The 24832-nt window shown below is 41.0% G+C and overlaps 1 protein-coding gene across 1 annotated transcript; it reads left to right on the top strand.

The window, feature by feature from the left end:
* The first annotated feature begins 27 nt into the window (after positions 1-27).
* Positions 28-21825, top strand: TSPAN3 (tetraspanin 3). The gene is made up of 7 exons (XM_054641773.2): positions 28-211; positions 10978-11169; positions 12197-12271; positions 15643-15744; positions 16065-16217; positions 16475-16558; positions 20877-21825. The coding sequence occupies exons 1-7, from the start codon at positions 149-151 to the stop codon at positions 20967-20969; spliced, it is 762 nt and encodes a 253-aa protein (XP_054497748.1). The 5' UTR covers positions 28-148; the 3' UTR covers positions 20970-21825.
* Positions 21826-24832: the final 3007 nt, after the last annotated feature.

Here is a 24832-nt window from a genome sequence, read left to right as displayed (position 1 = left end):
GGGAGCGGTTCGCCATCTTAGGTGCCTCCGCCCCCTGGCGCCACGTGACGCGAGCGGCCGCCATCTTAGGCTGCCCGCGCGGCCGGGCGGTCACGTGCGGCGGCGCTGAGGGCAGCGGGGCCGGGCCGGGCCGGGGCTCTGCGGCGCCATGGGGCAGTGCGGCATCACCTCCTCCAAGACCGTCCTCGTCTTCCTCAACCTTATCTTCTGGGTGAGTCCGGCCGCGCCTCGGCAGAGACGGCGGCTCCGGGGTTCCAGGTCGGAGCCTGGCCCTGAGAGCGCTGCGGGCCTCGCTCAGGAGCCGGGAGCCCTCACTCCCCCCCACGGGCCCTCACGGGTTCAGTTCGTATTTAAACTTTTTATGTTTAACGGGCGTTCCGAGCCCCTTCGCAGGCTATGGGGGTTCGGGGCTGGGCGCAGTCCCTTCCCTCGCAGTCCTCCTGCCGTGTTCCAGGCTGGGGGAGCTGAACCTGGCCTTGAAGGTTTAACGAGCATTAGGGATCCTGGGGTAGAGGCTGTTGTGTAAGCGCATGCAGCTTTTCTCTTTTGCATTATTGAGCTTCTCAGGTCTCTGGTAGTTTAATTTGTGTAGCCAGGTTGGTTTTTGTAGCTCTTTTGGCCATCTCGGGTTGGGCTGTCCGCGGTGGGACATCCCGAGCGCTCAGTGTGGGCACCGATCTCTTCTGAGGCTGTAACACAAAATCAGGACATAGCTCTTTATCTATTTATACTTCACGTATTCCTCTAGCTTTGTAGTGTGTGTGCATCGCTGAAACTTCCCACGGCTACAGTGACAGTAAGACAAAAGCTTACAAAAGAAGGACAGGAGGTTGCTGTAAATGACCTTTTTCAGGATGGACAAACAGGCTCTAGCTTGGCATTGTATTCGTTGTAATAATTGGCTTGTCAGAACAGCGTAGTTCTCAAATAAATCATAATTAAGAATAGTTTGTAGATTTTTAAGAATTCCCTTTGTGCGTTTAGGTACTGCATTATTCCTGCTCTAATCCCAGCTCCAGGAACAGAATATCTGTTGTCCCAACTGTTCGAGATTACATCTTCGAAAACGTAATAGTGGGTAACAAGCTGTTGGACCATAGAAGTGTAGCTATATATAGCTGCTTCATTTACTATTGAAAGTCATGAGAAATCTTACTAGCGTTACAGAATGACTCTTCTTGTCTGAATTTTTACAAAGGAATCCTCCTTAAGGGTGCCTGGAAATGAATCATGGTCAGGGAAAATTCGTATCTGTGCATTCTTTCCGGCATTTGCCTATACAGCTCTTCTGGGAGAGGAGCAGGAAAGGTGAGGCATATTTGGCCTTAAGTGGTGCAGATTAGGAGTTTGTAATTCTGGCTGAGGTGCACAGGCTCCATTCTTTATCTTTAAAGTAGTGACATCAATCTCTTATTGCAGCACTAAGGTTGGAATCTGCTTTGTTGGGTGTGGCTTTTTGTTTCATGCATACTTGCAAGTGACATTTTAAAAGCTCTTTAACGACTCCTACATCATACTTAAAAGTTTTTGACTGGGCACAGTTTTTGTGGGTTGCCTTCTTAATGGCACCTTGAAGCAGATTTTTCTGTAGTTGCTGATATAAACGAGGCTCTGTTTGGAGTAAATGAGCACAAGTTCCAGGTGCAGTTTCTCCTCTGCTCCAGAAGCTTAGTGATAGGTATCCTTCGTTGTCTGCTGCATTTAGTGATTTAGCTGCATCTTGGAGTTTGCAATTATTCTTCTCATACAGTGGTGGGGTCAAAGGTATTTTGTGTAATGCTGAACTTCGTGCTTTACAATTTTTGGTTACTTTTTTGAGACAAACTTGAGTTAATTTAAAATGGGCAGGTATTTAGCTAAGATGTACTTCACGTCAAACGAAAATGTCATCAATCTTGTGTTCCATAAACCACCTCCAGCCGAAGAAGTCAGCAAGTGCTGATAGCTTTTTGGCAGATCAGCGACTGGGTTGCTTGTGTTGGAACAAGCTTGCAGCTCATCAGCTGCATGTAGAATGAGGCAGGCTTTCTGAAAGTGAGTTACAGAAAGCAGTGGTGTTCCTTTCTTTCACAAGGTAGAGTCAATAGCTCATTTGTTGACTGAGCTGTGTATGTTAACATTTGGTGCTCTTCTGGTTGGCAATGTAAGTGCTTCTGTGCTCTTACAGAAATCTTGTGCTTGTCGTGCTGTAGTTCCAATGTTGATAATTAGATCATTGGGATTTCCCGAGACTTGACAGTAGACAAGTGCCTAGAATTGGTCAAGTAACTATGAAATCTCCTTTAGCTGCTTTTGTAAATTTACTCTCTCTCTTTAAGGTTTCATATACCAGTCTTGTGTGTTATCTATCACTATCTTCATGGTCACCTGTAGGAACAGCAAGTTGTGACTACACCGTGGGTTATAACTTCACCCCTCAACCCGGGGTCTCTTGCTTGTGGGAGGATGTGAATGTTCAGAGAGATTTTATATCTGTCTTATGACTGAGATGTTTAGAAAAGTATCAGTGCTGTGAAGAAATAGAGATATGCTTGTTATGCTTTGAAGTCTTGGTTCTAACTTTTAGGAATTTCTTTCAAGTCTGAAAGTGGCAGATCAGACCTTGCTGACAGGTGACAACTGCTTGCCACCTACAGCTACTGATTGCAATTCTGCAAGTTCATCTCACTTTGAAGAGCCTTGTGCTACTTGTTCAATTTTCGTTGACACTGTAGAAAGTCATTTATTGTCTTGTGAAAGCATCTTTCTACTGTGTAAAATTCTTACATTAACTATACTTTCCTACGTGTTGGTAATACTGCAGGATTTTTATTTCTTCATGAAAATAGGCTGTGGAAGCTGTCTAAAAGCAGGGCAGGTACTGGTTTATCATGCAGAAAGCTGAATGGACCTCACTCACCTTTCCACATTTTTGATGTGGTATTTTGACAGTTCAGCTCAGTTGTATTTGCAGGGGTGTTGAGCATTGAGTGCATTCCTGTAGGTGCCCATGTTGCCTTTTAAATACAGTTCTGTAAGAAAACAGCATCATGACTGTAGTCATAAAGAGTAGCAGAATGTAAATTTTGTGTGGCACACGTGCTTGAGTTTTGGGTGATTGTCAGAGAGTGTTGAAGGTCAAAAATACTTGACCAAGACATGCATTGATGTGAAGGATCAGTTAAACCTTGCCCTCCTTAGACCAGGGAGTACTGATCTGGTTAATAGTTTCTTAGTGTCTCATTTCTGCGAGTTAATTTTGGGGTAGGTATGATTAATGGCAAAGGAAAGCCAGTCCTTCAGCTGACCTTTACCTTAAGTTTGCCCAAGATTTATTTGCTCAGCTGGTGACTTCATTTAGGGGATGCTGAGCCCTTTAAGGAGGGGTGTTGCATAGGAAGTCATTGTGATGTGAAAGACTATGCAGCTCAGAAGTAATGTAACTTATATGTCTTCCTAAGCAGCAAGATTTTTTTTGTTACCTTGATGAAGTGTAGATAATAACTAATTACAAAAAAAATTATAGTAAGGTATTTGAGAAAAGCATGTTCTTCAGGACACCTCCTAAGTTTAAGGTCTGCATAATTTTGAAAGAGAAAGAAATATATTTACCTGGAACAAATACCTAAAGACTGCTGTCAAATGTGTTTATTTGTGTGCCCTTAATTTAAGGCTTCATGGTGTGACTTGCATAATTCAGTTGAAACCAGTATGAAGAGGAGATGAAGACAAAAATGCTAAAGAAATGTTTTCAGTCTTAGTTTAGTTCATAGGAAAGAATGATAAAATATTCAGAGTTCCATGTGGTCTTACTTCAGGAAAGGGAATCTATTTTATATTCCCAAGGAATTGATGTGCTTTGACAGCCTGCTCTGCTAAAATAGTGCCAGATATCCTGTGCTTGCTGAGGTTTTTATCTTTCACCTCTGTCCTTCTCCTCGAGAAAAGGAATGAGCTCTGCTTCTACAATACTTGCAACTCAGTAGTGCAAACTGTTTAAGTTCTTGTAGTATTCATTCAGCTGGCTTGAAATCATTACTTGGACAGTTCATTTGACTAAGCTGGTTTAAAACATTCTTGGTATGATTGTTTAGAGAGATTGTAGAGCACAAACACTTTCTAGATCTGTGCTCACCACAATGCAGTGGCCAAAGTATGGGGAAATGGAGGATTTTCTTAGAGGAGCTGCAGCAGTCAATGTGTATGTAATATGTTTAGGGATTTCTGGTAGAAAAAAAATAAAATGAAGCAATGGGAAAATTGATTCAAATTTAGTAATAGAAAGGAAGATTAGAGTTCACTTTCTTACACATAGCAATAAGCCCAGTAATTTCTCCAGTTTGTTGTGAGCTTGAAAATAGGCACTGCTCTGGACTTCAAAACAAATTTCTTGAGAGTTCTTTGGTGATCAAAGACTCTAATTGATAATTAATCCAAAAGGTAACTTCACTGGGATTACTTGTCCAAAGCCCTTTTGTCTTGACAGACAGTTGCTTCTGGATGTAAAAATGTAACATTTTCTGCTTCTGCCACTATGGTAGTGTGAAGAGAGTGTATTCTTCAGGATTCTATAATGGTTTGGAATCCTGTGCATTAAAAAAAAAATCAGTTCTTTTAATTAAAAAATAAAGATGTAAAACTCTCAAGTGTTGTGCCCTCTGAGTAATTTTTCTTACAATATTTGAATATGAATTTTCAGATAGCAAACATGGGCCAGGTCCTGAATTTTAGTATTAAATACTTTGATTTGCTTTTAAGCAACATGGTAGTGTCATTCATGTTTCCTTACAGGACGAGTTTCAGGTCTTTGCCTGGGATTTTTCAGGATTTTTGGCATCTGGACTTGAGCTGAAAAGGTTTAATACCTAACAAAGCCAAGTTGCAAAGCTAAATGTGATAGCTTTGAATAGTACAAGGAAACTGAAGTATCACTTTACCTGAACTTTGACGCACAGAGCCATCATCGTTGTTCTCCTGCAGAGCAAGGAACCTGGGAACAGTGGAGCACAGCTCGAGTTACAGCCCTGCTGACTAAATAGGTGGAAAAGAATGGCTGTGTTGTTACCTTGGCTTCTAAAGAGGTAGAAATACTCAGATGCTCCACATCTTGAAGTTAGTGGCACTTGGAATGTGTAATGCTGAATGAAAAATCAGCCTAGCTCAGCCTTTTGCTTTAGCCTGAAAAGCCTTGGGATGTGAGGTGTCCAGGCCCGGTGCTGCAGAATTGAAAGTGGCTACTACAGACAGAGCAGTCTGGCTTGCTTGAATTTTACAGGGCTTGCTTGTTTTCTAAGCCTTTAACATAGCTTTAACTGTGTTACAGAGCTGAATGGAATTGCTGTCTTTCTTCTCCCAAAAGATTTTGTAGGACAGAGCTCAGTGTTCAAGTTAAATTATTACTGTTGAGAACAAAGATAAGAGTGTCAGGAAACCATTGGGTTCTAAACTGGTTATGCATCAATTTCAGGAACCAGAGGAAATATCAAGTATGGGTGTGGGTTTGTTTGGGAGGGGAGTGGAGAGAGAGAGATACACAGCAGTGAAGTGCTGAAAAGACTAAAGAGAAATAAACCCCAGAGAGATCCTGTTGGGCCTCTGAGCTTAAGGAAATAAATTTTGAAGAACAGAAAACAAAGGAAGACTTCAAAATTTTTGTCATCCCCTTCTTTTTATGACAGTAATCAGGCTATGAGTACTCTAGTGTTGGAAAGAACCAAAAATGTCTGAAATACCCTAGAAGTCAAAAATAATGGAGAAATGTGGGAAAAACCCACTTATTTAGGTACTGTTCTAAGAAGCCCAGAAATCTGGAGGCAGACCACAATCCCAGTGTTCTTGCTTGTGGGTAGGAAATGTTCAGGAGTTGGTATGCATAGACAAAAGCAGCATTAGAAAGGATGAAACTGATATAACTGGAGACTCTTAAAAATCTGTCCTGGAGTACACATGTGCTTTGTTTTTTAAAAAATCTGTTAGAAAGGCAGTGAGAACAAAGAGACACTCACATTTAACACGAGGAAAGCAATAGACATGGTGGGAAAATTGTCCTAGGATAGGATCCAGGCAGAAAAGCTGAGTGTTTGTTAGTTTAGAAAGCTTTTTTTCTCACTTTTTCCTTAGGTTCTTTTTATCAAAGATGATGTAGATGATCTGTCAGAATATATCAATGGGTGCAGTTAACAATCCCATGCTTGAAAGATATTTCCCTAATGGAATGAATAATTGGTTTGGAGTGGTGTCTGTGTTGCTATCAACATTCACCAATCAGCGGTGGCAAAGCTGGCAGCAGTAGGAAGGACACCTTCTTATGAATATATGATATAAAAGTACAGTACACCTTCTTATGAAGGTGTCCTTATCAGAAATGTGAAATAATCTTCTTGCCTAAGAGGAGCATTCACACCTTGAATATCAGGTGTGGTTTCTCCTAAGATACAGTACTTTGCTGCTACCTTCATTTTCTTGTTCAGAGAGTATGTGTTTTTCTTAAAACAGTGGATAAAACATAGACTCTGAAGGGACAAATACTGTTCTTTGTCCAAGTGAATTGAAACAGTGCCACAAAAGAAATGCAGAACTTCTGTGTGTTCTGTTAGGGTCTGTCCCAAAGTGAAGAAAATTCCACAGCAAGATGAAGAGTAAAAGTATGAACATGTAAGTAGAGTTGATCTGATCTCTTTGGCAGTAACATTATTAGGGTAGTGTTAGGAGGAATTTGCTTGTAAATGAAGCTGCAGTGTCCATGGTTGATAAATAAATGATCAGTGGAACAAGTTTAAATATCTTACACTCATTATCCTAGGTAGCCACAGTTCTGGCTTTCAAACTGCTGCAGTGTGTGAGCATTACTGAAAACATGAAAACAGTACTTGGTGTGTGTTTGCAGCCTATTTGGAAAACAAACAAGCAAACTAAACCCCTGAAGCTGTTGCAAGCTGCAGCTGGCCAGTGCACAGCCTTGTACCCCTCAGGGCTGGAGGGAGGTGAAAGTTGACTTGGAGAAGTAGCCATGAGCTTAGGAGGCTGTGTCACAGCAGCCCAAAGACTGCTCAAAGAACCTCCCTTTCTAACTGGGCTTTTCCAGAATGTGTTGAGTGATGCTTATCATTGTGTCATTGGATCTTCCAGTTTTCCCTCCAGTTCTGTGCATAATTGTTGAGCTTTTAATAACTCCACAGAGGTTCCAGCCAAAGCAGTAAAATCAATCGTTTTCTGAACTGTGAGAGGTCTGTGTGTCTGTGAAACTTGCTTCTGATGAAAAGGATGTTGAATTGCTCAAGCCTTTTGCAATGAGCTGTATTCATTGACTGTACTTTTATATCAGTGTTTTTAAAGGTTTATTCATCCTAAAATAAGAGTGTGCTGCTTTAGGCTCAGAACCATGAGTTAGATGCAGACAACTGTAAAAGGATGTGTGAATGCTGAATAACCAGTCATGTCCCTAGAGCATGCATGCTACCTGGCACAGATTCAGGAACTGCTGCCATCTATTCAGAGCATTGAGCAGATTAAGTTGGAGAATTCTTCCTTCAAGCCCTGTTTATCAAAGACTTGTTTGAACTGTGTGCAGTTCATATATTTGGCTTCCATTTAACGATAGGAAGTACATGATTGCAAACACAGTAGCTTTATATTCATTTGTCTTTGACTTGAGCAAGGTTGGACTTTGCAGATTTTCTATTTACTCTGCAGGATGGTAAGCATTGAGATCTAGGTTATTTGATAATTTTTTTTTTGTAAGTTATCCTTGTGTCTGTATAGACTTTGAGTTCCTTAGATGGTTTCTATCTTGAGTTGGATGGTTTAAGCACATGGTACTATTTTGGGTGGTTTGGGGGGGGTTGTTTGGTTTTAGGTGGGGGAGAGTCAGTTGGTTTGGGGTTGTTTTTTTTCTTTGGAAAACACATGTATTCAACTTTGTACGTGGTTTGCAACAGGTAATAAATGTGCATTTAACTGGTGCAGCCCTGGTCAACATAAACTGCACACTTTGTGTGGTTAGAACTGTCTTCTCTGTCACAGTGTTTATGTCATTTATATCAGTGGATGACACTGTCCTGTGTGCTGAGACCTCCTGTTGGAGCTGCTGAGCTCTGAGGAGGGAGGGACCTCGGGCCTGTGCAGTCCCATTGACTGAACACCTCTGAGCAGTCAGCACAGGAACTGTTCCTGTCTTCTGGCTTGGTTTCACCTCAAGTCACTCCTCTTACACACTCCTAGGATGCACACTCCAGTGATGCAAGCTAGAAGGTAGTAAGAGAAAATCATCAAAAGGTCTGCAAAAAGGATTGCTTCAAAAGCCTTTTCTCATCCCACCTAAGGCACTTGAGATCTCCCCCTTGCTGGCATAGAGCAGGCTGAAATAAACAGTCCCGTGGTTGTGATGTGAAAGGAAAAGGGAAGGGAGGTCATCTCAACTTTTTTATGTAAACTCACCTGGTAGTGTTGCTGTTTTCATTGTTGTGTGACAGACTAAGTCCTGCACCTGTTCAAAACCAGTGTTCAACTGTGATACATGGGGAAGGAGTTTTAGTCTTCACGGCTTTCAAACCTTGTGCAAGCTCCAGCAGGTACCTCTGCTCTCAGGACCTTCCCCCAGTGCACGTTACTTGTTGAAGAGGTAACAGCAGTAACTCTGAGGAGTATGGTCACTTTATCACGGGGGCAGTGTCTGTCAGAAACACCAGTTCCTTGACATTTGTTCAGAAGTAAACCTAAGGCCCAGGGCTGTCCTGCATGATTAGTCATTCTTGTACCATGTGTGGAAGGGATTTAATGAAGTATTCAAGCCAGGCAGCATTTAATCTGTCTAAAGGCTGCAAAAGCAATGCTTGTTAAAATGCCTGTGCTTCTTGAAGTAGGGAAGGAAAGATAACACCTGTAGACAGATTTATTTTTTTTTTTAAGGCTAATCTCCTTTTACTTCAAATACATGCATTCTTCAAATGCATGTGCTTATGCAGTTTATGATCCAGATTTTTCTTAAACAAAGAGGAAGCCAATTAAATTCCAACAAAAGAAGGACAAAGGAGTTCACAAATGGTTCTGATTTCAGCTTTGTGGTATATGTGGATGCCATCCACAGCTGTGGGTTTTCATCAGCTACCTTGTAACATACCATATTTCTATCAAGCATTTTAGTTCTTAGAAATAGGGGATTACATCACTGGCCTGCCATTCACAGGCTTCATTGCTAGGCAACAGTTAATGTAATTCCATTGTTCAGTGACACTACTTTGAATCTTTGCTTTGTGTACAGAAAGTGTGTGTCTGCATTTTGCCATGTTGTACCTAATATGGCAGGGTTTGTACAGATGGATTAGCATTTCAACATCTTCTGTGCAAGGGGGTGATAGCTTGTTCACTCTTGTCTGAAAAAGGTGTCTTGCTCTTGGTCTTTGTGACTGAATTTTCAGTTTTCCCTCTCCTTATATGTACATAGCACCTTTTATTGGATGAATGTGAGCCTCCTGGATGCCTTTAAGATTCCTGCAGAGTACACAATTCTGCTGCAGAAAGAGAGGTGGGGAGGTCAAATGTATTGCTCAAATCCATGCAGATGATAATACTTTTGAGCTGGCTCTTAATATCTTTTTCTTTGACATAGTGTTTCTGTAGCAGAGTGCTGCAGGGAATATTCCATACATAAAGTAATGTTCTGGTAGTGGTTGTGTGCTATTGTTTTATAGAAAGGAGTTGCAGTAATGTTGCAATACATCTGGTATGTAGTGGCAAACAGGGCTGAAATCCTGGGTACCTTTTTGTCTTGGGGCTCATCTTGTTCTGTGCCACACTGAACAGGCTTCCCAAGGAGGGCTTCCAAGACTTGTGACGAAGTCTTGAGCAGCCTGGTCTGAATTCATTGTCGAGCCTGCTTTGTGCAAGCAGCTGGGCTAGATTATGTCCTCCTAGACTGCAATCTGGAGTGAGTCTCTGATTGTACACCAGCACAATGCAGCCTTGCAGTACTACAGCTCCTGGAAGCTGCTGTATGCGTGCCTGCCCTCCTCTTCACTGGCAGGGAGGAGGGGGTAGGTGTGAGCACTGGCTGCAGGCAGCCTGCAGTGTTCTCCCTCAGACTGGAGCTGCAGTGTGTCACCTGCCAGCTGAGAGAGCTCTGGTGTCCAGGGGATGGATTGGTTTGTAATAGGGACACCACCCTTCACAGCAGAATGGAATTCCCCAGCTCATAGCTGAGCCATTGGCACCTTCTGGGTGCATTGTTCTAGCTCGGCCTTCTACTGGGGCATTGGAAAAGCCTGTCATGGAACATTCAGATTATATTGTCCATCACTGCAAATTGATATTTCGTTCTGCAGCAAGTGTGAGGGTGGTTAGGAAGGACATTGGTAAAGCACAAACTGATAAGGCCCTTGTATTTAAAAATAAATGTGTGTTAGTTGGCTCCTCAAGCAACAGTTGTCTCTCTTTCACTAAGTCTGCTCAGCCTAAAGATAGGGAAGGTATTGATGTCTTGGGATCCTTGTAACTGTAAGGGAGGCAAGGTCATGGCAGATGGATGTGAGAGCTGTGTGTTACTGTTTAAATGTGTATAGTGAGAGATTCATCCTACAGGGCTTATTTTGCAGTAACTTTAAGTTGACTTTTTGTTTGTTTAAAAAGGACCATTTTGTACAACAATCCTTCTGAGAACATTGATTTTGCAAGTTTATGGTACATTTCTGTAGACAGTTGCTTCTGCCTTTTAGTAGTTGGTGGTTTGCATTTGTTTCTGCCTGCTTTCTGGTTGGAATCAGATTTTTCCAGTTCTGTGAACCCTTCAGAAATGATGTTGTTTCTAGCAGTTCATCTTTCTCTAGCAGAGGCTGAAGTTCACAAGGTGTAGGTCTATTTTATTGTAACAGTAAGTCATAGATAGTAACTGGCAACATTTCTGAGGAATGCTACTTTATGGTGTTTGTTAAAATAATTGTTACCTTACTGAAGGAAGGGCTTGGGTGCTCCAAGGAATTGACCATGCTTTTGTGCCTCTTGTAGGCAGCAGCAGGCATCCTGTGCTACGTGGGAGCCTATGTGTTCATCACATATGATGACTATGATCACTTCTTTGAAGATGTCTACACACTAATCCCAGCTGTTATCATCATAGCTGTGGGAACGCTGCTTTTCATCATTGGACTGATTGGGTGCTGCGCCACCATCCGAGAGAGCCGCTGTGGCCTGGCTACGGTGAGTGCACAGCCCCTGCAGAGCCTTGGCCTGGTGTATACCTGCCTGCCTTCTCTCTTAATAAACTCCTAAAATATTACTTGAAGTTTTCTCTTTATGGCCTTAAAAGTTATCTGCTTCATTTTTTTAGGAATGTCTTACTTAAATTTTCTGTTCTGAATAAAGGTGTTAAATTAAACAGTTGTAGCAGCAGAAGGCGTCTCAGTTTTACCTTTTTTAGAACTGTGGTAATCTCATTAAAAAGTGTAGAACCATATGATCAAGTCATAACAGTTTTTAAATCTCACTTTTATCTGTTGTGGTTGAAAAGCTGAATTGGAGGGAGAGAAGTGATTCAGGAGCCTTCTTGCTTTAAGTGTCTTGTATCAGAGTAACTAAGGGTTGTCATAAGGCCTGATTATTTTCTTCATGGCTTACTTGGGACACTTGGTTGGCAGTATTTTATGCCCTGTGTTTCCAGGTATTTGAGCTGTAATTTTGGCTTGAAAACTAGGTAGGGAAGAGGAGAGGCTGTGTTTGAATTGTTCCCACAGGAGGGTTTGGGGCTTCTTTTGTTGAGTGCTGTGTAGACTTCTTTAAAAGTGCTCTTAAATACAGCAAGACAAATGCATAGCTTCTGTCTTTTCCAGTTGTCACAGAGCTTAATCTGAAGAAACATTCCCTTAGTCCATCTACCACTCTAAGTAACTGCCTGGGTAGCCTTTCTGATGAGACATTCCTATTTATCTTAACAAAGAAAATTGAAAGAAGCACTTGATTAAAGACCTGCAGTATGGTATTTTCAGTACTAATGACAACTGGACTTGCCTGACTGGGCAGCTTCTTATTACTTGGTGAAGCTGTGAACACTAAAGTTTCTTGAATGAATTCTGGGCTCATTTGGTCAATTTAAGTGCCTGCATTAAATTATCTGTTAAATCAAAACCTTACAGCAAAAATAACTTTCAATAGAAAAATCTACATGGAGCCTTTCATTAGGTGAATGAATGAAACTATTTGCACAAACACTTTTGATTGTATTTTGCAGTTTGTGATCATCTTGCTCTTGGTTTTTATCACCGAAGTTGTGGTCGTGGTTCTTGGATACATTTACAGAGCAAAGGTAAGAGCTTCTCAGCTTCAGTAATAATTCTGACCATAATACAGAAGTGTAATCTTTACTGTTTGATTCTGTAGAACTGTTAATGGGTGTTAAAGGAATTAAAATCAGACATCTGAGTGGATTCATTTGTGATACCAGATCCTTAACATTTAGAACATGAATGCAGAGAGCTATCTTGTAGGCAAAAAATTTCCTACATCATTAACAGTTAAACAGGAGAAGGGAGTCACAGTAATTAATACCTTTACATTTTTCCAGATGGTCTTCTAATTTGTTTATGCTTTGACTTTGTGAATGACTGAGGCTATGCAATGTTTGAACATGGGGCATATTTTTTTGATATGCAGCAACTTCAGGGTTGTCATGTGTTTTGGTGTGCAAACTAACACTGCATAATAATAAAATGAAATAGATTGAATATGGGTAATGTATACTTTCCAGCATTACTCAGGTTGTTGACAGGGATTACAGCTAAACAAATTACAACTTTTTCCATTGTTTGTTTAATAGAATTAAGAAACAGGACCAGAAAAAATGAAATTAGATGTGTTTCTTCTAGCATAATATATAATAGAAATATATTACATGATTTGAGGGATGCCACAGAAGTCATTTTAGCTGTGATGTGCAGCATGTTTGCAGTGTAGGACACTCAGGGATATCTTACCAGCAAGCTAAACTACACTGCCATTTCTTTCTTTGGCCTTTTGTGAACAACACAGGTTCAGCATTCTCTCCTCCTTGCCTTCTCCTGCTGTCCTGGAACAAATGGGGAGAGCTTGGAAGTAAAACCAAGCTGGTTTTGCTTGGGCCCCAGGGAAGGCTGCTTGGAGCCAGCAGTGACCACACAACCTTGAAGTGTTTGTGTCAGAGACCTGGTGCATGACACTTAGAACAGGCTGCTTCAACAGAAGTGCTCTACTGGCCATGCTTGAACTCACAATATGTTTTCTCATGCTTTGCATTTGATTTCTGGTATCTTGGCAGTGAACTGAGATGATCTTTGGGGATTCTTAGGTTTGTAGTGGGAGTAGGCCTTAGAAGCCACTGAGGAAAGCACTGCAATTCCACGGGGGTAGGAAGTGGGCTCTTACATGTTGATCTGAATGGCTTTCTTCTGTTTCAGTACTTGCAGAGGAATACTTTAATATGTGCAGGAATTACCATGGATGTGCTTGGACTAAGCAGTAGTCATCTTACTGTCTTCCATGGTCCCATCTTGAGTGGACTTGCTCTTTTTCAGTGAGCAGTATTCACAGCAGATCCATGGATCAGCCTTGCCCAGCTGTGTGTTCTGTTGCTTCTCTTTTTTTGGTTTGCTCTCATGCAGTTTTCACTGCAGTAGGTAATGCAGGGCCAGAGCTTGGGAAAAGAGGGAAGGTTGTCTGGTTTTGGTGGCAGCCTGTTAAGCTGTTTGTGGAAGTCAGTATTTGAAAACTGAGCCTTAAATCTTTGGAAAGGACAGACAGGTTTTGTTAGTAAAGATGGCAATTTTCTAGTACCCTAGAGTATCTAGCATCTTAAACTAATGTTTCAAGTGCAACAGAAATAAATTTATTACCAGTGAGCTGGGAGGGGAAGTCTGCTTAGCCTTCTGATTATTTTTGCAGGATAAATAAGTCAGCTTTATGCTTTGTTAATTTTGGCCTGTTGTTTTTGACAGTGTTTTTGCATCTGTGGGAGCCTTGCTTTGGTTTTTCTAAAGGCACCTGAATCGTGTTAGAAGCACTTTGTGTTCACCTTACGAACTTGCATACAAAGGAAAGATTCAAGTCACAGCAGTTGTAACATTGGGCATAATGCTTCAAGGAAGTGGCACTGTGCTTTCTTAAGATACCATTATTGATCTTTAAATTGTTTAATTTTCCAGCACACCTCTGTAAACCTGTGTGCTGATCCTATTCAGATTCTTTCAGAATGGTGTGAAATGTGCCCAGGCTCTGCTGAGATGAGCTGAGCTGCTGCAGAGCCTTCCAGCATTGCTCCTTAGCTGGAAAAGTCAGACTTTTTGGAAGTGCCAGTAGGGATTAAACAGGCTTGGTTGTTTGAGGACCTGCAGGTTTTTTTCCTCTGGGTGGAGGGGTCCACTCTCTTCATTTTTCACTAAACCTGCCAGTTAACTAGAGCTCGTGATTTCTCTTTGGATCTTATGGAATTTGCATGGTTTTCAGGCATAATGTTGCCCTGATTGAACTGCAAGCCAAATGATGCACAAACAAGCACTTAAATAAATTATTTCAAAATGTATATGACCAATTGAACAGCTGTTTTGTTACGAGTTGGAGTTGTAAATCAAATTAGTTAAATCATCAAACAATTGATTTTGAACTGGTCTGAAACGAGTTACCTATGCAGGCTAAATTGACTTTTATGCATACCTATCTTGAAGTAGGCAGCATTCTTGAAGAGGGGGTGGTGGTGGAATTCAGCTTGTGCTATTGCTGCATAAAAATCTTCCATTGAAGTATTTAAAGGAATGATGTGTTGACAAGACCTTCCTACTGTAGCTTGCAAATGTGAAGAATATGCATGCTTAGTGCTCAATCCTAAAATTGCATTCCTTGCACATAATTCCTGTTGAATGTGATAGAAAAAAATCAAATCAGAGCTAATAATAAAATTGCAGAAATGTTTATCTATGCTAAGCTGTGTATTATTTAAGTAATAGTTTACAGTAATATATAGTATTTAAAAGATTCTAGTAAGATTTCCTCCAAACCAGGCATCATAGAATGCCTTTAGAGGGGACAAGTGATGGTTCTTAAATGGCATCCATTTCTAACACATGTACTTGACAGCATCTTGACTCAGTTACAGTGGTTCTAAAATCTATTGCAGTAAATGTTGCTATACACAATGTACTGCTCCTTGGGAAGCCCTGGAGACTGGGGCTGAACAGAGAGCCTGGTCACTGTAGGGTCAACCAGTTACCTGTGCTTCAGCCAGAAGAGTGGGTGGTATGACTTAGTACCTTTTGATCCCAATATCCTCGTAGTCCCAAGGGGAATGAGTTAGCCCAGATGGTTAGAATGGTTTTGGTTTGGGACCTTGAAGTAGAGAAGGGAGTGCATGTTCTTATGGACAGCCCTTAACTTCATGAAATCTCTTCCACGGTGCCACAGGACAAGTGTGTTCCTTTTCTGAGAGACAGGGCAAGATCTGGAAGGTAGCTGCCTGGATTTTCCTTCTCCTGTAGCTGCAAGCTGGCAACATCTTAGCAAAAATCAGGGTTGAACTTGAGGAAGCTGTACACTGAGTTATGGTGATTTCAGGTGATGGGGAGTTACCTTGAAATGCTGTAGCTGGAAGCAAAATGATATTCCCTAAGCTGTGCTACTGTGCTAATGCAGCTGCTTTCCTGCCCCTCCTAGGTGGAGGATGAAGTTGATCACAGCATTCGGAAAGTGTACAACCGATACAACGGCACCAACCCCGACGCAGCCAGCCGTGCTATTGACTATGTACAGAGGCAGGTGAGACAGCAACACAGGCCAGTTTTCCACTCCTTTCTGCCCTTAAAACACAGGTGCTGTGGCTCTGCTGCTTGTGCAGATGTCCTCCCTCCACTCTGACAAGTCTAGGAAATTGCTGAATGGACAACAAATAGTTCACCTTTGTTAAAATTAATATTACTGCTGATGGGGAGATACATTTTTATATAATTAGCTATCTCTCAATTTGTGCTTGTATTCAAATATGTAGTACTTAAGTGTTTTTCTGCAATGGAACATAATATACTTGTCCTCCTGGTATTGCAGTTAGAATTGAATTCTTTACCTGTCTGATTTTCCAGCTGCGCTGCTGTGGGATCCATAACTATTCAGACTGGGAGAATACTATCTGGTTCAAACAAACTAAAAACAACAGTGTGCCCCTCAGCTGTTGCAAAGCAGCCCTCAGCAATTGCACTGGCAGCTTGACCCGCCCCATGGACCTTTATTCAGAGGTAAGGCAGCCACAACATGAACTGACACAGCCACAATTCATTTTCTTTGGGAGAAATGAAATCTTGGGTGTATTTGCTTTAACAGAAAGTAGATGTAGTTAATCCTCTCTCTCCTCTTTTCATCTGTGAGTAATTTTCATATAATTACTTTTTTTAGTATTAGCATTATCTTTCTGCCCTGTGTGATGCTTTTGGGGTTTTTTGGTGTGTCTAAAGATGGTTGCCAGATTGATACATAAGAAGCCTACTTGTTTCAGGGGTGTGAGGCTCTGGTTGTAAAGAAGCTTCAGGAGATCATGATGTATGTCATCTGGGCAGCACTAGCATTTGCTGCTATTCAGGTAAGAGAATGTTCTTTATTTGTTAACTTCTTTTAAATTAGATCTGAACTGCAGTACAGATAACTACAGGTATGCACATACAGATATTGCCCTTTAATACAGAACTTCCCACTGCTATGGGATATATTCTGTTAGAGCTGAACAGTCAGTGTTATATGCAGTAATCCACTCTGATGTAAATGGTAAATTATTTCATGAAAACTTAATTATCTAGGTATTAAGTATCATAAATGTCCTCTGATGGCATTTAACACTCGAGGAGTTTGCATAGTGTTTAATTTCCAACTTTTAAACAGTTCATTTTTCATGCTGTTTAAGAGGTACATTATCTTAACTATGCTTCATGGTGTATAAATAATGTCAGGACCACCCAGAAGATACACAAAGGTTTTTGATAGTGTGCTCTGCTCATATGCAACTGAGCTTTGCTGTGTGTCTTGGGCTTTGGACTTGAACAGAGAGGCTCTAAACTGCACACTCTTCCATGAACCTTGTTACAGTTACCCTGGCCATAAAAAAAGGTAACTGAGGAAATAAACTAACCTGTGTATTAGTATTTATTAAATTTTAAGGAAGAAAAAGACTAGAACTGTCTCCCAAACATATTTGTAAAATTGAAATTTTCAACGCTCATCACCTGGCAAACTTAGTACATTAATAACATTCTTTTCAGACTGTGCCTATGTTATGGCCTCTGAGCAATGTAGTACATATGCTGGATCCCAGGAGACTTAAAAACTGATTTCAAAGTTACCTTAGTGCTCTTAATAGCATTTGAATTCAGAAAACATACCTGTCAAGTCTGACAATGTAAGCACTTTTGTTTTCAAAAGCAGCCTTTGAGCCGGAGTGTATGTTTGAAGGTAAATAATCTTTTGCAAACAGTCTTGTGAAAAGAGGGTTCCCTCTGTGCTTCAATGTTACAAGGATGTACTCATAGTACTGTATACATTCATGTTGAACTGTTCAGAGCCAGACTACTTCAGCTCTGGAACTTCAAATTTGGTGAGATCTGTGCTCAGTCTCCTGAAGGAAAGGTATAGTTTTAATTGTTTTCCTTAAAGCTTTAGGTGTTAAAGTAATACTTGGTCTGCTTGAACAATGAAATGTATTTGTGTACTGAAAATTAATGTCTTACCACAACCATAGTTACTCTGACCAATTTTTATGTCAGGATAAAAGTGTATCTAATGAAACTGGCTGAGGAGAATCCCAAGAGGAGGCATTATTCTTAGTTCTGGAGTTTGCAGGTTGATGAACAGGCCTGCCCCAAAATGCAGCACAGCTAGAATCCTTTCTGGCCCTGGCCCAGAGTTTGACACATGCTTGCAGTGCCAGTGTGGCTGCTTGCACCCTTCTGTTCAAAATGTTCTATTATTTATCTCCTGAAATTTGAGACAAAAGTTCTGACATCTTTGTCTTTGCCATACAGAATTCAAGTATGTACTTGGCTCACTTCTCAGCAGAATGGTCTGTGGGCTAAGTGAAAGGGAGATAGAATGGAAACTTCAGCACATGGCTGCAACTTGGCTCATACCCTGTAAACTTAGAGGAATGATTATGTTTTTCTTACCATTTGTAAATTTTGCTACCTTCCCTTTGCTGGCTGCACAGTCCCCTCTGAACAGATTATTTTGTTATGCAATGAGCTGTTCAAAGTTCATTACCTCTGGTAGCCTATAGTCAACAAATTTAACCTTCAGTAATTGCTTTAAAATTAAAAGAGTGAGAGGAGTATTTTTGCAAGGCTTGAAATTTATTAGCAACTTAGTCTTTTCTGCATAGAAGCAATTTTTGGTATATTCATGTTTCAGTTACCATGGGGATCTTCCAGTGTGCAATAATTCCCTGGTCCCAGCCACAGTGACAGCACAGAACTATTAATAGCTAGGAGCAAACTGAAGGGAGCAGAGACACAGCTTTTGTGGCTGGTGATCATTTACAAAGGGCACCTGTATATACAGCCAGTGAGTTTTTGTACAAAACTGGTTTGGGGAAAGATTGAATGTAGTTATTGCTAGCAGGCAAATTAAAGCCAAAATTAATAAAAAACCTAAACTAACCTCCTGAATGCAGGAGGTGTTTAAACTTCCCTGAGTGCTGTTGAAGAGGAGGATGGATGGATCCTTCCTCAACACAGATGTCTAAAATAGCAGTTCACAGTATTAAATAGCAACCAAAGAAACAGACTCAGATGCCTTGAAATGTTTAGAGGTGCTAGCATTTTTTTAATGACATAATACCTCAATGTTCTCTACAGACATTATTTATGTGAGTCACTTTGTTTATAGTGAATTCTAGGAATATGCTCAGAGACCTCCTAAAGGATATAAATGGTTTAAATAGTAACTCAGAAGTTAATTGCATGGGGTTTTACTGTAGTACCTGAATGCTTGAGATTTCACACAACTGTATAAATTAAATATCTCCAGGGAGTCATTGAACAGGGTTGTCTTTGTGCAAATAGCTGTAGATGTGCTGGATCTATTTTTATTCACTTGATGTACATGGTTAGAATGAATTCTAGCAGAAGACTGAAGGAGGTGTTGCTCTGCATCACACTTCTCATTTTATCCTGGCTTGGAACAGCAGAGAAGTTTTTGTACTTGCAGACTGTGAGCCTTCTTGAGAGTTCTGTAGCCACTGGCAGCTCCCATAACTCTCCATTTTACAAGTGTAACTGAAGTGGGTTTAATTGTAGATATTCCCTCCTCACTGGGAAGGGCTGTGCCCATGACCAGTCATTCTCCCATGTGACTTGTTTCCTCTTGCTCTGACACAAATTTATGAACCTAAGCACCCTGATGATGTCTCTGCTTGTTGCAGAAGGGCTTGACTGGATGGCCCTTAAAGGTCTGTGCCAGCCTAAACCATTTCATGATTCTGTGCTAATATATTTAGGAGTCAGTCTGTGAACTGGAACCACCTGAGTGAAGAAAGGTGCTGTTTTTACCAACAGCTCAAGTACCATACTGTGTTACTCTTTATATGCTTTTTAAACCTGAGCTGGTTTCTGCTATAGATCCAAAGCAGATAATGCACTGCAGACAAAGAAGATATCTTTACAGCTTGTTCCTTTCCAGGAAATTAAAAAGCTCATACTAGAATTTCATCATGCCTCTTCCTAACCACTTAGCGTTTTTCACCATTCTGTTTTCAGTCTTTAGTTTTCACCATTCTGTTTTCAGTCTCAGTACCATTCAGTACTCCAGTCTACTCCAGTACTCAGCAGACTGGAGTACTATAATGTGTTTACCATCATTTAATTTTAAAACATGTTACACATCTGATGTTTGCATTGGCCTGTATTTTTAAAAAGTCAGTAATTCTCCTTTTGTCCCAGTACTACTTTCACTGGGCTTCTGCTGTATCAGAGAGGAAATTCTACACTTGTGTGCTCACCCATTTCATTCTAGCTTGCTTTCTTGTCTGAGGGGATTTTTGTGGTGTCTTTTTGGAGTGGGTTCTTTCTTAAGAAATCAACTTGTGTTCAGAGTGGTGCTTTCCAATCCAGAGATACTTCAGGAGCTCCTGTCCTATTTGCATCTGTGTATAAACTTCCATGCATGCAACCAAATCAATACAATTTCACACTTTACTAGAAGCTATTGCCAGTTATTGTAAACCACAGAACACTACCAACACTATTGTAAACCACCAACACTATGCTTGCTATTTTTTAGTTGGTACAGTCTTATTCTACCTTCAGTAAACATGCAGCTTCTTTAAAATACCATGCCCTGTATCCCTGATTTTTCACATGGTTTAAGTCTTGTAAGTGGACACAGGGTGATCATACCCTAAATCATGGTAAGCATGCCAGCACAGTTGTGGTATTATGAATTTTAACATGTCTAAAAGGGCATTATTTGCCTTAGATTTCAGCTTTCTAATATGACATGTTCACAGAGAGATAGTTCCATGAAATCTCTTTCAAAAGCCCATTCTCATCATAGCAGTTAAGCTGATGCATTTGAGTTGCGCTTGAATTTTCTATACCAGATACGGTATCTAAAAATCTGTACCTTTCATTAAAAAGCACTAGGAATTTCTTCCATCTGAATCTGAGTTACTGAGGCAGAATACAAGTGGCTGACAAAAAAAAAGGTCTTGTTTTAGATGTCCAGGGTAATCTTGTAAGAAAATGAGGCTGAAGTTTGTGGCCCTGGGAGTTCGCAGCAGGAGGTTCTTTCAGGAAGGGTGGTTTGTTGCCATTTGTTGGTTCCAGTCTTGAAGCATGCTGGCAGTCTGTGCTGAGGCTGAATCTCTTGAAGCATCTCCCTTGTTCTCAAGCTTGTTCTCTGTTTTTTCTCCCCAGCTTCTGGGCATGTTGTGTGCCTGTATAGTTCTATGTAGGAGGAGTCGGGATCCTGCCTACGAGCTGCTTATTGCTGGTGGAACCTATGCCTAGAAGAGAATTCCAACATGCAGTTCAATCTTCCCCCAATTCCCTGGAGGGTGAATGGGCCAGGTTTACTTCCATAGCTTTCTTGCCCCAGCTTATTCCAAGCACACCTTTCAAACATGAGGGCAGCCGCACTGTGCACTGGTGACGGGCAACAACAGCTTTACACAACCCATAGAATTACCTGTGACTTTCACTGTTTTAGCCAGCTATTCATGTATCTAAATGTTTTAGTATGCTAGTAAACTTTCTAATTTCAGAACCATTTGCAAGTTAAGTGTAATTTGGTTGATATGAAAGTCAAAGGATGTGTGCCTACTTTGGTAGATTACCTCTAAGCATTAACTGGCTGATTCTTGCATATATAGAGAGAGGAAGTCTTAAACCTTCACTACATGGAACTTTTCTGGCCAAAGTTGTACAAAGGAAGCCAGCTGTATTTAATTTGAGAAGAAAAAAATGTTTTAATCTTGCCCCTCACCAGTGTCACTTTTAAAAAAGAGGAAAATACTTAAGTCCTGTATACTTTATATATAAAGAAATTGTAGGGAAAAAAAACTAACCAATTTTAGGATTATGTGACTGCAATTTTGACCTTCAGAGATCCAGTCTTTCAAACATTAGTGGTTTAAAATACAAGCTGGCTTTTCAGGAGTATAATGTATGCACTACTGTTCTATAATGAAATATTTCATTTTTCTATGAAGAGCGTTTTATGTGTTGAGTGAACTGTTAGACTGTAGACCTTCAATTGGTTTGGAAACAACGTAGCCATGTAGAGTAGCAAAGTAGTATGTGAAAGTGATCTCAACTGTAAATAATAAACCTGATTAAATAAATCTCTGTATATCCTCCCTATAAATGTCTTGTTTTCTGTTTAAGATTCCAGTGTGTTTGGTTGAATGGAGTCTGAGTGTGCTGGATACACAAACTGTGTGAAAACAGTTTTGGGTGGCTTGGCTTCAATAGATCTGTATTTATGGTTTGCTGGAAACCTGATTGTATTGTGTTTGTTCTTTTTATTTGAAACAGTAGCAGTGAAACACAGAACAACAAACGTGGCTGAACTTGATGGAAAGTTAACATCTTGTGCATACAATTAAGGAAGAATCTGTTGCCTCCAAACAGTGGGTAATGAATAGCTTTACTGTAACTGCTGTATGTTAATTATGTTTTAGTGTGTGTTGCATTATTCAGATACTTAGTCACTGCACTGCCCTACTTTCAGTGTCTTCAGGTTCTTCCTCCTTTGCAGAAGCCAGGAATGCTCAGAATTTTTACCAGTTGCTTATGTACAAAGCTGACATGCTCAGCTCAACTGACCTCAAGATAATCGTAAGTAACTAAAGAAACATCACTCAGAAAAAGAAAATTCTGATGTGTACACACTGTTGAGGCCAGTGTGGTTTATTGGGGGATTTTTCTCAGTGCTGTTAGACTGCTGTAGAAATGTACCTGTGGAATTCTGTTAACTTCTAAAGGTGGGTTACAAATTATGCTCCCTTGGGACTTAGATTTTCATTCTTAGTACAGCATGTGCCTCAACCCAGAAACCTCCTGACTGTGGCATCAGATTTCCCAGGTGTGGCAGCAAGCCTGCTCACTGCATTTGATTATCTTCATATTGTATTGCACATTGTAAATATGGAACTAATAAGATTGAGATGACCCTAGCTTGTAAAAACCAGTGTGGAGAGGTTGTATGACAGACCTGTGTTGCACAAAATAAGGCTCAGGATGCTTAAAAACGTGGTCAGCTCTTAGGAGCTGCAAGGCAGAAAAAAACTCCAGTCATGAGCCTACATAAACCCCTTGGAAATGAGGATAGCTTGGGGGAGATAACAGTGCTTGTTAATCTGGCTGGAAGACATGGATTTGAAGTACAGATGACTTGACAGTACTTGCATGTAAATGAAGGAAGTCTGTTTCCTCTTTAAAAAGCAGAATATTTGTCTGGAATGTGGAAACTACTCAATATTTTACAACTTTTTTATAGTCTAAACAAAGCCCAACTGAACTTTTAACTGCTGTGGATTAGTTTTTTCTAGGAACCTTCAATTCAAGTGACCTTTTTGAATTGCATAGTTTGTAGTAGGTCTTGGATGTGTGAATGAAGTTTCAGTGGTGTTTGGGTTTTCTAAAATACAAAATCCAACTTCACACATCCCCACACTCCTCCCAAAAAGCCAACCAAACACAGACTTGCAAGGGTCTAATACACCACATTTTGTGTGGTTCACTGAAGCTGGGAACAAGTGGTGTAGCTCTGTGCCTTCCCTTACTGAACAAAATGAATCAACTTTGGCTTGCATTAGGCAGGAGGGTTGGTGTGGCTGTAGTTTGGCCTTCCTAATTCATACATTCCTATCTGGCAGTGCATTTTAGGGGACAAGGGCTGATTTAGTCATTATAGCTCTTTTTTTTTTCTCCTTGATTCCTTTGTCTGGTTTTTTAAGTTCCTGTATTAATTTCTTCTTGGCTTTCTTGTAGCTGAGGAGTCTGAGAGGGCTCAGACTGCACAGGAAATCGTTCAGACTGAGTGAATCTGTGTGTGCTGCATGGAACACACAGGCATGGAGCTCTCCTGCAGCCTGATCCACTGGGGTTTACACAGGAAATTAGAATTGCCTTCAGGGGTGGTTTTAATTGGGTTTTGTTGTTCTCACTGCTGTTAAAGTGACTTAAGTACATTGCAGTGCAAGTCCTGTGCTTTACTGCCTTTCAGCACCCTAATAGGAGGCTCATGAGAATTGGAGGGTCTCATTCAGATTGTGGTTTAGTAAAGTATGATCATCTCTATTTAGCTTATTAAACAGAGGAGAGGTGGTCTAACAAGCTCAATTTAACAAATTTAGTGAAAAAAGAAGTTTCTGCCTTGATAGCCAAAGAGGATAGTTCATGAGATTCTTCAGTGCTACAGTTTCAGATGAGATTTGAGATAAGTACTTGTGATAACAGTATCAGTGATAGCCTTCAGAGGACAGTTAGTGAATCTTGTAACTGACTTAATCTTGGGCCTGAGACAAATCCCTCCGGAATGCATGACAAGTCTGCAAGTGCAGTGGACCTTTGGTGTTCTGTGTGCTGTGTCCTGCAGCAGCAGCACACTCTGGGGTGACTGCAGTGCTTGGAGAATGCCACCTGAGCCTCTGCCCTGCCCCTTGCAGTCTTTGCTCTTAGGTGCCCCCCCTACTGACTGGGGCAGCTGTCCTTGCTACACATAATAAACTCGGTTTTACTTCTTCGGGCCTCTCAGAGCTGATCTGTTCCCCTGGAGCTGCATTGAGCAGTTGGAAAGCTCTCTTGAGGGCAGCCTCTTTTAAACCATGATGTAAGCTTGGGCTTTTGCTAAAAGGCACAGAGCAGACTTCCATCTGTGCCACATCTGAACTGATGTGAGCACAAAGCTTCCTCTGCCAAACTGCTGATGTGATGCAGTGCCTATAAAGTGGTTGCTGTAGGCCGTGCCTGGCTGTGGTGGGAGTGCAAGGTGCTGGCAGTCTTGGCCTGTTTCCCACTGTCCTGCAGATCAGTCTCCTGTCCCTGGACTGCTTCAGCATGGATCTCTCATGTCTGTTGTGATAACTGGGCTTGCTATTTGTCAGTCTCAGTTTTGGGACTGATTAGGAGAGAGCAAACTGATTGGTAGATAGCAGAACTATGTTGCTGCTGATCTGTTGAAAGTCTGGTATGATGTGATTTTGATGGGGCAGTCACAGTTTGCTTGTGCCCTACACAGCAGTAGGTGTAAACCTTGCCCTTCTACTGCCCCATGAAAGGATTATCTGCAACAAACCCACAAGATAGTCCTGAGGTAGTCCTGTAGCAAGTTGTGTTTCCTTCTGTATGCCTTAATACAAGGTTTGGTG

This window comes from Agelaius phoeniceus, chromosome 13 (genome assembly GCF_051311805.1).
Source record: "Agelaius phoeniceus isolate bAgePho1 chromosome 13, bAgePho1.hap1, whole genome shotgun sequence".
Classification (NCBI taxonomy): Eukaryota; Metazoa; Chordata; class Aves; order Passeriformes; family Icteridae; genus Agelaius; species Agelaius phoeniceus.
This window is presented reverse-complemented; position numbering and strand designations above follow the sequence as displayed.

Bases quoted from the DNA above. Each gene is read 5' to 3' on its own strand.
- TSPAN3 (XM_054641773.2), top strand. From the start codon at position 149: ATGGGGCAGTGCGGCATCACCTCCTCCAAGACCGTCCTCGTCTTCCTC. The intron at 212-10,977 runs GTGAGTCCGGCC...TGCCTCTTGTAG, and splicing joins TCCTCAACCTTATCTTCTGG to GCAGCAGCAGGCATCCTGTG. The intron at 15,745-16,064 runs GTGAGACAGCAA...CTGATTTTCCAG, and splicing joins TTGACTATGTACAGAGGCAG to CTGCGCTGCTGTGGGATCCA.